We start from the raw sequence: 15,292 nt of genomic DNA on the forward strand, positions 1-15,292 counted from the left end.
TCATTTTGTAAACAACATTTCACCGGTGTCAAATATGCATGATTTTGAAGCGAAGCAATGCAACAATCAGGCCTACTTTATATTTTATTTTTGTTTCTCTGACTTTCTTACTTACCAGTCTGCGGAGCATCATCATGTATCAATAATGATAATTTACTGCCACCGTGTGGAGATAAGTTAGGGGTGCGAGTTATTGAAAACTGATATAAAATATTTTATTAGCTTTGGTTTTTATTAAGCTGTGCAGATCATGTATGTCTTCTGATAACCCGGTAATGCAAATTAATACGCAGGATTATTTTATTTTACAGTGAGAGTGACCACATTATTTAATGTATGGGATGGGGACCAGGCTTTGAGTAATGCACTTGTCTTGCATTTTCCCTCCATACCGGTAGATGGTACTATTTTTCTGTGTTGACAGGCATCTGTGTCACCAGCTGCCCTTCTTTCAGATTTGTTTACTTCACCGTCATTTCAATGGCGGAACACTGAAAAAAAGCATTTGAGAGCGGTCAGATTTCGGATATATTGTTCTAGTTACGAACGAGCTGAGTACTTACATTTATCATCTTGGCTAGCTAACATAGTGAACGAATCGTTTTGTCCCAATATTTCTCTTAGTAAACCTTCTGGCTGGGGCATTTCCATCAATTAAAGCACGAGATCCCCGAAATGGCAGATAACAACACAGGTGGGAGAGTGACTAGCTTGCTAGCTAATATGTGTTAACTAAAGTGGCATGCTAACGCGGTTATTTCTATCTTGCTAACTGTACGGATAGCTAGCTAGTACAAACACTAGTTTTAATCATCCACCAGCATTTACATGGGCTTTACATTTAACCAACCATCGGTTGTTTGCTAGCTGATATTAGCAAACGCCAGTGTTGCTAGCTAGCTATCCTTCCAGTGTCCTTGCGCTGGCTGCGTTTGTAGCTAACTAGCTATGAATTTATATTGACTAACTAAACATGCCAATAAACAACTATTTAGTTAGCTAGCTAGTTAGTTGTTAATTGTGTCACGTGTGCCAACATTTGCACACTCGACTACCTATTCACTAGCTTGCTAGTTCCCAAACTTGTCATGTCAACAATCTTGACTAGCGTGTCATGAATGCTAACTGTCAACACACGCCCACCAGAATTTGGACCTAGCTAGCTTACGTTAACTAACTTGGTTTAACATTATGTTATGGCTTGGCAGCAAACAGTTGGCATTATTAGCTAGCTAAATGGGCTGTATATATATATATATATATATATATATATATATATATATATATATATATATATATATATATATATATATACAGCCCATTTAGCTAGCTAATAATAATAATATATATATTATTTTTTTTTATTCAAGTCAAGCATGATAACACTTCTTCCTCTGGGATTTCAGACCAAGAAAAAGCAATAGCTGCAAATGCGTTGGAGGCGTTTACGGTAACATTTATTTACCATCAACAGTTTGCTGCAAATTGTGCAATCCTAGGGAGTTGGCCAACTTGGCTACAACTCCATCTATCAAACCTATCTGATTTATGTTTGTTTACATTTACATATATTTGTTTACATTGTTGATGTTTACATTTGTTGATGTTTACATTTGTTGATGTTTACATTTGTTGATGCAACTATTCACAAGTTTTTTTGTTACATTTGTTGATTTTAATTTGTTTACTCACAGGCTGGAAACTATGAGGAATCTTTGAAACACCTTGGAAAGCTGCAAGAGTTGAACAAGGAGGACTACAAGATTGCTTTGAATAAAGCAATAGCTGAATTCTACAAGAGCGGCCAAACCACCACATGCACCCTGAAGCAGACTCTTATTGCAATGAAAAACCAGGTGACTATCGTTGAAACCTTTTATCCAGTCTCTCAATGACACGCCAAATAAATGTTAAACATATTCTAGTATCGTTGATTCCTGTTTTAAATGTCTTGATTCTTGATGAATATATTCACAGATGCACACAATAGTTCATTAAGTTGGCTAATACTTAACATTCATGCATCTTTTTTGTCTATCAAGGTTCACACTTCAATGGAGGATATTGATGGTTTGGATGATGTAGAAAACAGTCTTCTCTACTACAATCAAGCAATCATTCACTACCACATGAGACAGTACTCCGAAGCTATTGCTATTGGAGAGAGGCTGTACCAGTTTCTGGAGCCGTTTGGTAGGTTTTGGTGTTTTTATATGGACAGTCGTATTTGTCAGACTATAAGCTCTTGTCAGAGAACACAAACATTGATATGTATTGCATGACTACACAGTACACACACTCACACGCACACACTTAGTCACAGCAACTGGCAATGTTCCTGATGAATTGGCCTTTGCAGCCCAACAGTTTAGCTTGATGGTGTTATTTGTCCTAGAAGAGAAGTTTGCTCTGGCGGTCTGCTTCTTGCTGGTGGATCTGTACCTGCTAACGTACCAGCCAGAGAAGGCCCTCCATCTCCTTGCTGTGCTGGAGAAACTGTCTGTACAGGGAAATAACAAGAACGGCAAAGGGGAGGTACGTGTCCCTCTAAAGAGGGGTGTGCTAGCATGCATCATTCTCAGGTGTCATGTTTCTGACTTTGACCCATGATGTTCTGATGTTTGTTACTGTGCTCATGTATGTTGAATGTTATTTTCCACCTCATGGAGAAAGGACTGTTCTTCCTAATCAGATATGTTATTATTAGTGGCAAGTGTAAGGTTCTTGTGTTGACGGAAAAGATGTGCTGCTTGCGTGTGTACTCACATTGAGGTTGTCTGTCATGTCCAGGTAATATTTCAGGCACAGTGCAAGTTCTACATTCACAGGGACCCGGTAGTGGAGGCAGCAGACTTCATTCAGGATAATCTCAGGGAGCTTACTGGAGGACAGGTTACTAAAATATACTTCAGGCGCTTACACACTGACACAACATTGATAAACAAACACAGAATTGAATAGGTGTGATTTGGCGGTTGGAGCGTTGGTCAATGTTGGGTCAGTGTAAAGGTGTCTTTAGAACCAAACACAACACACTCCTACTTTGGGTGTCCACATAATTTTTGTCTGCCCCCAAAAAATATCTTACTGAGGTTATGCAGTTACGCTAGTTACATCTGAGTGCAGGCTATTTTACTAATGGTTTTAAACTTCACTTACTATGAGAAAACATTTGAAGTCTATATTTTCTTAATGCAATGTGGTTATTTTCAAACGTTGGTGTCTATCTTGATATTGCAGAGTGTCAACAGCGCCAACAAAGATGGTCGGAACCAGAAGGCAGAGTTCATTGGCATGATCGAAGCGGCAAAATCCAAAATGCACCAGGTGCGTTTAACACCAGTCCTTTTCCTGAGGTGGAGGAAATGAAGACGGAAAAGCAGCTTTTGAATTGCTGCTTTTGTTTCACACTTGTCCTTTTTCCCGTCCACAGTACAAAGTGCGAGCGTACATTCAGATGAAGTCATCAAAGGCCTGCAAAAGGGAGATCAAGTCTGTGATGAACACAGCAGGGAATGTGAGTCATGATGTTTGTGTTGCTAAACACATTACTAAACTAGCCTGGTTCCAGGTCTGTTTGTGCTGTCTTACCAACTCCTATGGTCAATGGCGTGACAATGACCATAGGAGTTGGAAAGATGGCACGAAATGATCTGGAACCAGGTTTTTAAACTGGCTTACTAAACCTGTTCTCTCCCAAACATCCCCTTCCTACCTTCCCCTGCTTCGGTCGAATGCACTGATTGTAAGTCGTTTTGGATGAGAGCATCTGCTAAATGACTAGAATGTCAATGTTTCCATGCCAACCTGTGTTTCTTTCATCTCCCACTAGTCTGCTTCCTCACTCTTCCTCAAGAGTAACTTTGAGTACCTGAGAGGAAACTACCGCAAAGCAGTGAAGCTCTTAAACAGCTCCAACATCGCAGAGCACCCTGGGGCCATCAAAACAGGTACGTTTAGACCCCTGTTTACCTGGTTATACATCCAACATAGTTGTTGGACCGTGCTGGAAAAGACAATGTAAAAGTATATATCCGATTCAGGACTATATGGATCAGGTTGTCTAGATGGTGTGAAAAGGGTTTAGGACTGTCCTGTTAGCGACAGAGCACAATTGAGTATTACCTATATCAGGTGTTCCCAAACTGGGGTACACGCAATGCCGTCGGGGGTACGCCAAGTAAATGTGATTCACATTTTAAAAAATAAAAAATTTAAACTGCTTTTATTTTTTCCAATGGGTCTATACATTTGGGTGAGGGTCTTTTTCTGCTCTTGAGTAGCCTAGTTTCAATGACAGAAATAAAATGAAACCATCTAGTGTTCAGTGAAATAACAACACAATGTCAAATACAGGTAGCCTAGTTAAATAATGAACATCCAATCACATTAATCGTTACTTTCTCGCAGGAAACCTTCACTCCTGCCAGACATTTAGAAACGAAACATGACAATTTGAAAAATAAGCCACAGGAGTTTTTTGAGCGAGAATAAAGACTACTTTTGAGTAGTAAGACATGTATAAAAGCAACAGATACCATTAATAAGAAGGGGCTAGAAGTGTCTTATATGGTGAGCTACCAAGTGGCTAGGACAGCCAAGCCCCATACTATTGTGGTGAACTTAATTCTTCCTACGGCCACGGATATATCTGGGACAATGCTGGGGAAAAGGCCCCCAAAACTATACAGACAATGTCATCATCAAACAACACTGTTTCACAACACATCAGTGACATGGCAGGAGATGTTTAAAAACAATTACTGCTTCGCATACAAGCCAGTGAATTCTATGCGTTACATCTCGATGAGTCAACAGACATGGCGGGCCTGGCACAGCTCCTGGTATATGTCTGTAACAGCTGGATAAGTCAACAGACATGGTGGGCCTGGTATATGTCTGTAACAGCTGGATAAGTCAACAGACGTGGCGGGCCTGGCACAGCTCCTGGTATATGTCTGTTACAGCTGGATGAGTCAACAGACATGGCGGGCCAGGCACAGCTCCTGGTATATGTCTGTTACAGCTGGATGAGTCAACAGACGTGGCGGGCCTGGCACAGCTCCTGGTATATGTCTGTTACAGCTGGATGAGTCAACAGACATGGCGGGCCTGGCACAGCTCCTGGTATATGTCTGTAACAGCTGGATAAGTCAACAGACATGGTGGGCCTGGCACAGCTCCTGGTATATGTCTGTAACAGCTGGATGAGTCAACAGACATGTCTGTTACGTTTATGGGGGTCAATTAAGGAAGACATCCCCTTCTACAAACCACTGGAAACCAGGACAACATGAGAGGATATTTTTAAAGTACTGGACTGCTTTGTGACATCAAATGGACTTTGGTGGTCAAGATGTGTTGGTATCTGTACTGATGGTGCAAAAGCCATGACAGGGAGACATAGTGGAGTGGTAACGCGCGTGCAAGCAGTTGCTCCCGACGCCACTTGGGTACACTGCAGCATCCACCGAGAGGCTCTTGGGTACACTGCAGCATGCACCGAGAGGCTCTTGGGTACACTGCAGCATGCACCGAGAGGCTCTTGGGTACACTGCAGCATGCACCGAGAGGCTCTTGCTGCCATAGGAATGCCTGACAGTTTGAAAGACGTTTTGGACACTACAGTGAAAATGTTTAACTTTGTTAAAGAAAGGCCCCTGAACTCTCGTGTATTTTCTGCATTATGAAATTATATGGGCAGGGACCATGTAACGCTTTTACAACATACAGAAGTGTGCTGGTTATCAAGGGGCAAAGTATTGACAAGTTTTTTTTAAATTGAGAGACCAGCTTAAAGTTATCTTTACTGACATAATTTTCACTTGTCTGACCTCTTGCATGACGAAAGTTTCTCACACGACTGGCCTATCTGGGTGATGTTTTTTCTAGGCTGAATGATCTGAATCTAGGATTGCAGGGACTCTCCCCAACTATATTCAATGTGTGAGACAAAATTGAGGCTTTGATTAAGAAGTTGGAGCTCCTCTCTGTCTGCATTAACAAGGTCTTAACACAGGTCTTTCAATCATTGTATGATTTTTTTGTTGTTGTGTGCAAATGAACTCAAGCTTACAGACAATGTCTAATGTGATATAGCGAAGCACCTGAGTGAGCTGGGTGCACAATTACACAGGTACTTTCCTAAGATGGATGACACAAACAATTGGATTTGTTGTCCCTTTCATGCCCTGCCTCTAGTCCACTTACCATATCTGAGCAAGAGAGCCTAATCGAAATTGCAACAAGCGGTTCTGTGAAAATGTAATTTAATCAGAAGCCACTGCCAGATTTCTGGATTGGGCTGCACTCAGAGTATCCTGCCTTGGAAAATCATGCTGTTAAGACACTGATGCCTTTTGCAACCACGTACCTATGTGAGAGTGGATTCTCAGCCCTCACTAGCATGAAAACTAAATACAGGCACAGACTGTGTGGAAAATGATTTAAGACTGTGACTCTCTCCAATACAACCCAACATTGCAGAGTTAAGTGCATCCTTTCAAGCACACCCTTCTCATTAACTTGTGGTGAGTTTTTCACAATTCTCGATTAACAAATGAAGTTTATATGTAAGAAAGCTAAATTATTGATTTGATTTGGTTTTGGTCCTATAAGAGCTCTTTGTCACTTCCCACGAGCCGCGTTGTGACGACAACTCACACTCATTCTCTGTTTAATAAATGTATCGTATAGTGTGTGTGTGGCAGGCTTATGATGGCAAAAAAACACAATTTGAGAGTGTGCTGACCCTGGTGCTAGAGGGGGGTACGCAGCTGGAGATTGAACGTTTGAAGGGGTACGGGACTATAAAAAGTTTAGGAACCACTTCCCTATATGAAAGTGAACTTCCGCTAAATGTTCTGTCTTGTTTGTTTCTACCATCAGGTGAATGTGTGCGCTGTATGTTCTGGAACAACCTGGGTTGCATACACTTTGCCATGGGGAAACACAACCTAGGTATATTCTACTTCAAAAAGGCCCTGCAGGAGAACGACCACACGTGTGCACAGCTGGGGGACGGTGGGGCGACGGGGAACGGGCAATGTGAGTCAACAAACTGGGTTTAACGCCATTCAAAGCCACAGGACAGTTTCTCAGACACAGATTAAGACTAGTCTTGGACTTAAAAGTAAGTTAAATGCAGATTCTGACATCAAAATGGTATCTTAGTGCAGGACTAGTTTAATCTGTGTCTGGGAAACTGGTCCTACATGTTTCTCCTGTCATTGTACGCCGACTAGCTCTGTTGTCTCTCTGTCCTTCCAGCTAAGCAGTTCTCGGGCATCCCCATGTGTGCGCTGCTAGCCAACAAGCGTTATGAGCTGCTGTATAACTGTGGGATCCAGCTGCTGCACATCGGCCGGCCCCTGGCGGCCTTCGACTGTCTGATGGATGCTGTGCAGGTGTACCACTCTAACCCTGGCCTCTGGTTACGGTTGGCTGAGTGCTGCATTGCTGCCAACAAGGGTGTGAGTTGTGATTTTTAAAAACACACTTACAAACACACGCACACTTGTTTTCTTACAGTGAAATAAAACTTAACAACATTCAAATGTTGCATTTTCTTATTTTTCCAGAGCTTAGAACAAGACAACAAGGGTCTTCCGAGTAAAAAGGGTATCGTTCAGGCCATCGTTGGGCAGGGCTACCATCGCAAGATCATCCTGGCATCACAGTCCACCCAGAACACAATCTACAGGTCAGTTTTCCCTCTCCCTATGGACCTAACCAGTGCTGTCCAGGAGATGGCGCTAAAACATTTGTTTACGTGGTAGTGATTGCTGAAATTAGAGGGTACTCTGAGACAACTCAAGATGTTGATCATTACTATATATCCATTAACCTCTTGGTTTACTCTTTCCTCTCCTAAATGTGGGTGTGTGTAGTGATGGGCAGTCTGCAGCCATTCCGGTGGCCAGTATGGAGTTTGCAGCGATCTGTCTGAGGAACGGCCTGGTCCTCCTCCCTGATCACCAGCAGCAGGAGAACAAGGCAGAGAACGGCTCCAAGACAACCAGCCAGTCAGGCAGCACAGAGAGCGGCTCAGAGAACAGCGACGCCTGCAGGTCAGTGTCTCATCTCACCCTGAGATTGGCTTGGTGCTAAAACATGCCTTGTCAAATCTATTTTTGTAGAGCACTGTGGTTAAGATTAGACTATTAACAAGGATTCAGCTCTCCATGTCCTCTTATAGAAGAAGAACTTTACAGGAAGTATCTTTCTTTCCATTTCCCCGACGTCCTTATCGTTGGTTTGACAGTGGGAAAGGTCAAGAAGGAGACAAGTTCCTTTCTGCAGCACCGTCTTCACCTCTGAGGAAACAGGAGGTTGAAAACCTCAGGTAAGAGAGACCTCTCTACCCAGACCTTTCTGTTTCCCTTCCTGTCTCCCCCAGTCAGTTAATAATCCATTCTCCCCTTCCTGTCTCCCCCAGTCAGTTAATAATCCATTCTCCCCTTCCTGTCTCCCCCAGTCAGTTAATAATCCTTTCTCCCCTTCCTGTCTCCCCCAGTCAGTTAATAATCCTTTCTCCCCTTCCTGTCTCCCCCAGTCAGTTAATAATCCTTTCTCCCCTTCCTGTCTCCCCCAGTCAGTTAATAATCCTTTCTCCCCTTCCTGTCTCCCCCAGTCAGTTAATAATCCTTTCTCCCCTTCCTGTCTCCCCCAGTCAGTTAATAAACCTTTCTCCCCTTCCTGTCTCCCCCAGTCAGCTAATAATCCTTTCTCCCCTTCCTGTCTCCCCCAGTCAGCTAATAATCCTTTCTCCCCTTCCTGTCTCCCCCAGTCAGCTAATAATCCTTTCTCCCCTTCCTGTCTCCCCCAGTCAGCTAATAATCCTTTCTCCCCTCTCTGTTGCCCTGGTCCTCCTGGGTCTCTGTTGCCCTGGTCCTCCTGGGTCTCTGTTGCCCTGGTCCTCCTGGGTCTCTGTTCTCTGGACTAATTGGACAAAGCTTGCCCTCCTTCCTTCTACTTTTCATTAGGAGGGGGTAGAGTTGGGGAGGGGTTAGGGTTGGGGAGGATGTGCTGAATGAAGGGCTGACCCCACAGGGAAAGTTTACGAGCAGCTCCGTCAACTACTTGGGTTTATTTCCTGGAATCCCTGAGTGTTCTGTTGCCAACCAGTGAGAGGCCTGGGAGGGACACGACCACTACAGTCCAGACTCTCCACGCCTGCACTTTTCTTTAACCAAGAAAAATAATTGAAAGAACTGAATTTATTGTTTAATTAGTATTCATTTCGATATATAATTAATTTCCCCCACATCTGAATGTTATGCAACCCACTATGTTTCCCAGTGCAGGATGGTGTGATCTGTTGTTGTCCTGCCTGTGCTGACTGGGTCCTCCTATATGGTGTTGTCTCTCTAGGTGTTCCCTCCTGGCCTGCAGTGCCTACGTGGCCCTGGTGTTAGGAGACAACCTGATGGCCCTGAACCATGCAGAGAAGCTCCTTCACCAGACCAAGCTGTCTGGATCACTCAAGTAAGACCTCTATCCATCCGTCTCTCTCTATCCATCTGTCTCTCTATCTCTGTCCCCACTCAGATAAACTCTTACACCAGATGGACTTCATTCCTCTATCCCCTTTTCCCTTAGCCTTTCATCCTCACTCCCCCTTTCCCCTCAACACCTCTTTCTGTTTCTTCCTCTCCCCCCTCCTTCCCGCTACCCATGCACCTCATGTTATCACTTCATTAACCTCCATATGACTTACCCCCCCTCCCCCAAAGCTTACGGCACTTAACATGACTCACCGTCTGGTAATGGTAATGTGGCCCTAGCAGACCTCTTGACTCTTCAGACTACTTAATGACTTCATGACCACAGACTTCCCGTCAGTCCCTCCTCCTTCCTTGGATTGCACTGCTGTCCTCCTCACCACAGAATGTGGAGGGTTAATGACAGACTAGGGGGAGTATCCTGCTGTCCTCCTCACCACAGAATGTGGAGGGTTAATGACAGACTAGGGGGAGTATCCTGCTGTCCTACTCACCACAGAATGTGGAGGGTTAATGACAGACTAGGGGGAGTATCCTGCTGTCCTACTCACCACAGAATGTGGAGGGTTAATGACAGACTAGGGGGAGTATCCTGCTGTCCTCCTCACCACAGAATGTGGAGGGTTAATGACAGACTAGGGGGAGTATCCTGCTGTCCTACTCACCACAGAATGTGGAGGGTTAATGACAGACTAGGGGGAGTATCCTGCTGTCCTCCTCACCACAGAATGTGGAGGGTTAATGACAGACTAGGGGGAGTATCCTGCTGTCCTCCTCACCACAGAATGTGGAGGGTTAATGACAGACTAGGGGGAGTATCCTGCTGTCCTCCTCACCACAGAATGTGGAGGGTTAATGACAGACTAGGGGGAGTATCCTGCTGTCCTACTCACCACAGAATGTGGAGGGTTAATGACAGACTAGGGGGAGTATCCTGCTGTCCTCCTCACCACAGAATGTGGAGGGTTAATGACAGACTAGGGGGAGTATCCTGCTGTCCTCCTCACCACAGAATGTGGAGGGTTAATGACAGACTAGGGGGAGTATCCTGCTGTCCTACTCACCACAGAATGTGGAGGGTTAATGACAGACTAGGGGGAGTATCCTGCTGTCCTCCTCACCACAGAATGTGGAGGGTTAATGACAGACTAGGGGGAGTATCCTGCTGTCCTCCTCACCACAGAATGTGGAGGGTTAATGACAGACTAGGGGGAGTATCCTGCTGTCCTCCTCACCACAGAATGTGGAGGGTTAATGACAGACTAGGGGGAGTATCCTGCTGTCCTCCTCACCACAGAATGTGGAGGGTTAATGACAGACTAGGGGGAGTATCCTGCTGTCCTACTCACCACAGAATGTGGAGGGTTAATGACAGACTAGGGGGAGTATCCTGCTGTCCTCCTCACCACAGAATGTGGAGGGTTAATGACAAACTAGGGGGAGTATCCTGCTGTCCTACTCACCACAGAATGTGGAGGGTTAATGACAGACTAGGGGGAGTATCCTGCTGTCCTCCTCACCACAGAATGTGGAGGGTTAATGACAGACTAGGGGGAGTATCCTGCTGTCCTACTCACCACAGAATGTGGAGGGTTAATGACAGACTAGGGGGAGTATCCTGCTGTCCTACTCACCACAGAATGTGGAGGGTTAATGACAGACTAGGGGGAGTATCCTGCTGTCCTCCTCACCACAGAATGTGGAGGGTTAATGACAGACTAGGGGGGTAGCCTGCTGTCCTCCTCACCACAGAATGTGGAGGGTTAATGACAGACTAGGGGGGGTATCCTGCTGTCCTCCTCACCACAGAATGTGGAGGGTTAATGACAGACTAGGGGGGTAGCCTGCTGTCCTCCTCACCACAGAATGTGGAGGGTTAATGACAGACTAGGGGGGTAGCCTGCTGTCCTCCTCACCACAGAATGTGGAGGGTTAATGACAGACTAGGGGGAGTATCCTGCTGTCCTCCTCACCACAGAATGTGGAGGGTTAATGACAGACTAGGGGGAGTATCCTGCTGTCCTCCTCACCACAGAATGTGGAGGGTTAATGACAGACTAGGGGGAGTATCCTGCTGTCCTCCTCACCACATAATGTGGAGGGTTAATGACAGACTAGGGGGAGTATCCTGCTGTCCTCCTCACCACAGAATGTGGAGGGTTAATGACAGACTAGGGGGAGTATCCTGCTGTCCTCCTCACCACAGAATGTGGAGGGTTAATGACAGACTAGGGGCAGTATCCTGCTGTCCTCCTCACCACAGAATGTGGAGGGTTAATGACAGACTAGGGGGGTATCCTGCTGTCCTCCTCAACACAGAATGTGGAGGGTTAATGTATTTCTTCTAAAATAAGTAAAAAAATAAGTAAATAAACTTTTGGTCACCACACCATGTACATCCATAACCTATGGTGAGATCTGAAAACACCAGTAGGTGGAGGGCACCCCTCAAACATGAAAGAAATAGAGCAGATTGCTGCTGAATGGGGGCCAAATTGTCAGTAGAAAGGTGCAGCAAGTTCATTGAAGTGTTTGTCTGCCGTTATCTTGGCTAAAGGCTGTGCAAGTTACAGTCCGGGGTGCCAATCATTTTGTCCATGTCGTTGGTCTTTATTTTCTAAATTTATCTTGGCTCAAGTTTATAAAACTAAAATGGGTTCTGCAATGTTGAAAATTCAATAAAAACGTTATGTCAAATTGATTTGAGAATAAGGGAATTATTTAAGGAAAGTGCAGGGGTGCCAATATATTAGGTCGCACCTGTACATACTGTAAAACTCAGTATCAAATAGCCACCAGTCCCATTTAATAGCCAGGCAACAGGAGACATTTCAGCAAATTAACTGTTTACGTGATTACCATTAATCGTTTACGAGGTTTAATGTTTGATTTGTGACATAAAAAAATCAATTATGGCAATCATCCGTTTTTATCGGCAGTAAGAAAGCGCTAATAACTGCTAGCTAACTGGCCAACACAAAAACACAAAACTTTAGGAGTACAGAAAATTGTCCGACCACCCTCTAGTGGCAAAAGTAAGAACTGCTGAAAATGCACAGTCATAAAGGAGACTAGTACATTTTTATAGAGGCATACTAAGACTAAATAAACCTGACCAAAAAAAACGAACAATTAACAATGCAAAAGCTGTGCGCATTAAAAGGACAAAGAATCCGGCTCAAATAGAAGCCTGTCTCTAAGAAGTGTGTTGTTGAGTGATTTAACACCCGGGCTGTTAACTGAAGTTTTACTGTATATCACCTTTTTGACAGTATATACGATTAGCTATGTTCACATCCCCATGAACAAGCCCCAATACTAGTGAGTCTAATGGTGCATCTGATTGTCTGACGGTGCATCCTCTGTCTCTCTGTTCCAGGTTCCTGGGACACCTGTATGCTGCAGAGGCCCTCATATCCCTGGACCGGATCTCAGAGGCCATCGGTCACCTCAACCCAGAGAACGTCACTGATGTCTCCATGGGGGTGTTGTCTAGCGAGCAGGACCAAGGTTAGTCCTCACACCCACCTCTCTAGCTCCAATCGATGGCTCTGCTGGAAAACACAGCACCCCAACCAGTATTCTGCCCTAACTGAAATTACCTATCCATTTTACCACATGATGGTTTGATGTCTGAGTCTCATGATCACTGTTTGATAGTGTTTGTGTTCACAGGGCCAGATAAAGGGGATCTGGAGCCTGTCGAGTCATGTGAGTGTATATATACACACACACACACTTATCACCTAACACACTCCCTGCAGTCTCAGTAGAGACTCCACATCTGTGTGTGAGGTGACATCCAGTGATCATGTGTTGACAGGGTGTGTTGTGTGTTGGTACAGCAGGGAAGCAGACTCCTCTGTGTTACCCCAGCACAGTGAGCTCAGCCCGGGCCATAATGCTGTTCAACCTGGGCAGTGCCTATTGTCTGAGGAGTGAGTACGAGAAGGCCCGCAAGTGCCTGCATCAGGTACGGTTCATACTCGCAGGCACACGCCCACACACACACAGCTACAGTACATACTTATCTCTTGAAACCATTCAGATGTGTTATTATCCCAAACATGACTGTGTTTAGATGTCTGTGAACCTGTTCCTCTCTCCCAGGCCGCCTCCATGGTGAACACCAAGGAGATTCCTCCTGAAGCCATCTTACTGGCTGTCTACCTGGAGCTGCAGAACGGTGAGTCATCTCTCTGGGTTCTCATTCCCACCTGCAAAGTTGTGATGTGGGGCCCTCAGGTTTCCCAATCTGGCCCTTATGATAGTTGTCTTTTATAGATTCTTATTGACTATTGTTTTCTAGCATAGTATGAGGCAAGGGGGAGGGGTTCCAAGGAAGTGTTGAGACTGATGTCAAACTCTTGACATTCCAGTTCTAGAATTCTCCAGGTAGAATGCCGAAGGCCACACTCTGGCACAAAGGCAGTGATGACAGATTACTGCTGTCAGTCAACCTCTATCCAGTGTAGAAAGGTCAGGGGTCAGGACCTTATGACCTTACTAAGAGCTGTGTATGATCTCACCGTTTCCCTCTGCCTCTCTTTATGTTTCTCTCCCCCACCCCCTCTCCTCTCTCAGGGAACACACAGCTCGCCCTGCAGATCATCAAACGTAACCAGCTCCTCCCCTCAGTGCTCCAGGCGCCCTCTCCAGACACACGAAAGAAGCCTGTTCCCCCCTCCTTCCAGCCTGTCCAACCACCCATCCAGATGCCCTCACCCTTCACAACAGTCCAGCGCAAATGAGCCCTCAACCCTTGTTCCCCTAACCCTCCTTGCCCCATTGCACAGCAACACGCACCTGTCCACCTCTCATCACTTCACCTCAGTGTATTATTTATTTAAGGCAAGCTGACCCCAACTCAGTGCCGGTGTAGGGTGAAGTTGTCCCTAGATGCTGATCTTGACTCAGCTTTGTATTTCCTCCCACTAATGGTTAACATTGGTGGAGAGGAAGCTGATCCTAGATCTGTACCTAGGGGAAATTGAACTCCTCAGCACCCAGACGGAGCCCCTCCAGGTCAGGTCCTGGTATGAAATGCAGAGGTCTCCTGTCGGGTGGACGAAGGGTGCGTTCACGGCCCAAATTACACCTTATCCCCTATGTAAGTGCACTCCTTTTGACCAGAGCCCTATGGGGCCCTAATAAAAGTAGTGCCCTATATAAGGAACTGGGTACCATTTGGGATGGAGCCTTTATTCAGTGGCTATCACCTGCAGTGTCTTTGGGGCAGATCTGACATGATTTCTCTGTTCTCTGAGAGTTTTAACTTTCCATTTGTGACAGCAACATCCGTTATGATATATACTGACCGACTTTTGCTTGGGGCAAATTAAATACCTGTATAAAAAAATAAATTTTATTTACAGAAGTAAGCTGACTTGCATTGTATATGGCTGCTGGGTCGGTAATAGTTTTCAGACCCTTGAGGGAGAAGGTGGAGTTGTGCTGCTGTCATGTCAGAGGAGAAATATGCTTTGTGGGGGAGGGGTTAAGAGGTTGCTGAGGAGGGCACAAGGACCACACACTAACTAAAACCTGGTTTTGGTACATAGTACAACTCCTGATTGACCAGGGCCCATCGGGTTTGGAATAGCGTGCCATTAAACACACTCCAACTATTGATATTTTCCTGTTTAAACAATGTATAAATACAGGTAATGTACACATGTAACAGTAAAGTTTTAGACAAACGCAAATTTCAAGGAGTTGGTCTGATGGTGCCCTCTGTCATCGGCCTCCCCCATACTTGAACAAGAGAGGAAGGCCCCCTCCCCCCACAT

General features: G+C 45.1%; 1 protein-coding gene across 8 annotated transcripts; it reads left to right on the forward strand.

The window, feature by feature from the left end:
- Positions 1–456: 456 nt before the first annotated feature.
- LOC110507515 (CCR4-NOT transcription complex subunit 10) lies at positions 457–14,884 on the forward strand. 8 transcript variants are annotated; one of them, XR_005035130.1, is made up of 20 exons: positions 457–694; positions 1,407–1,450; positions 1,695–1,856; positions 2,043–2,193; positions 2,396–2,535; positions 2,791–2,892; positions 3,241–3,327; positions 3,434–3,517; positions 3,833–3,950; positions 6,889–7,047; positions 7,270–7,472; positions 7,581–7,702; positions 7,890–8,069; positions 8,264–8,344; positions 9,373–9,486; positions 12,883–13,013; positions 13,164–13,214; positions 13,327–13,476; positions 13,614–13,689; positions 14,088–14,884. XR_005035130.1 is itself a non-coding variant. In XM_036938259.1 (20 exons), the coding sequence occupies exons 1-20, from the start codon at positions 676–678 to the stop codon at positions 14,252–14,254; spliced, it is 2,319 nt and encodes a 772-aa protein (XP_036794154.1). In that variant the 5' UTR covers positions 457–675; the 3' UTR covers positions 14,255–14,884. The 8 variants fall into 8 exon arrangements, 6 of the variants coding, with proteins under 6 accessions (XP_036794154.1, XP_036794165.1, XP_036794158.1 ...); XR_005035131.1 differs by having other exon boundaries at positions 13,179–13,214; XM_036938259.1 differs by having other exon boundaries at positions 13,349–13,476.
- Positions 14,885–15,292: the final 408 nt, after the last annotated feature.

This window comes from Oncorhynchus mykiss, chromosome 2 (assembly GCF_013265735.2).
Source record: "Oncorhynchus mykiss isolate Arlee chromosome 2, USDA_OmykA_1.1, whole genome shotgun sequence".
Lineage (NCBI taxonomy): Eukaryota > Metazoa > Chordata > Actinopteri > Salmoniformes > Salmonidae > Oncorhynchus > Oncorhynchus mykiss.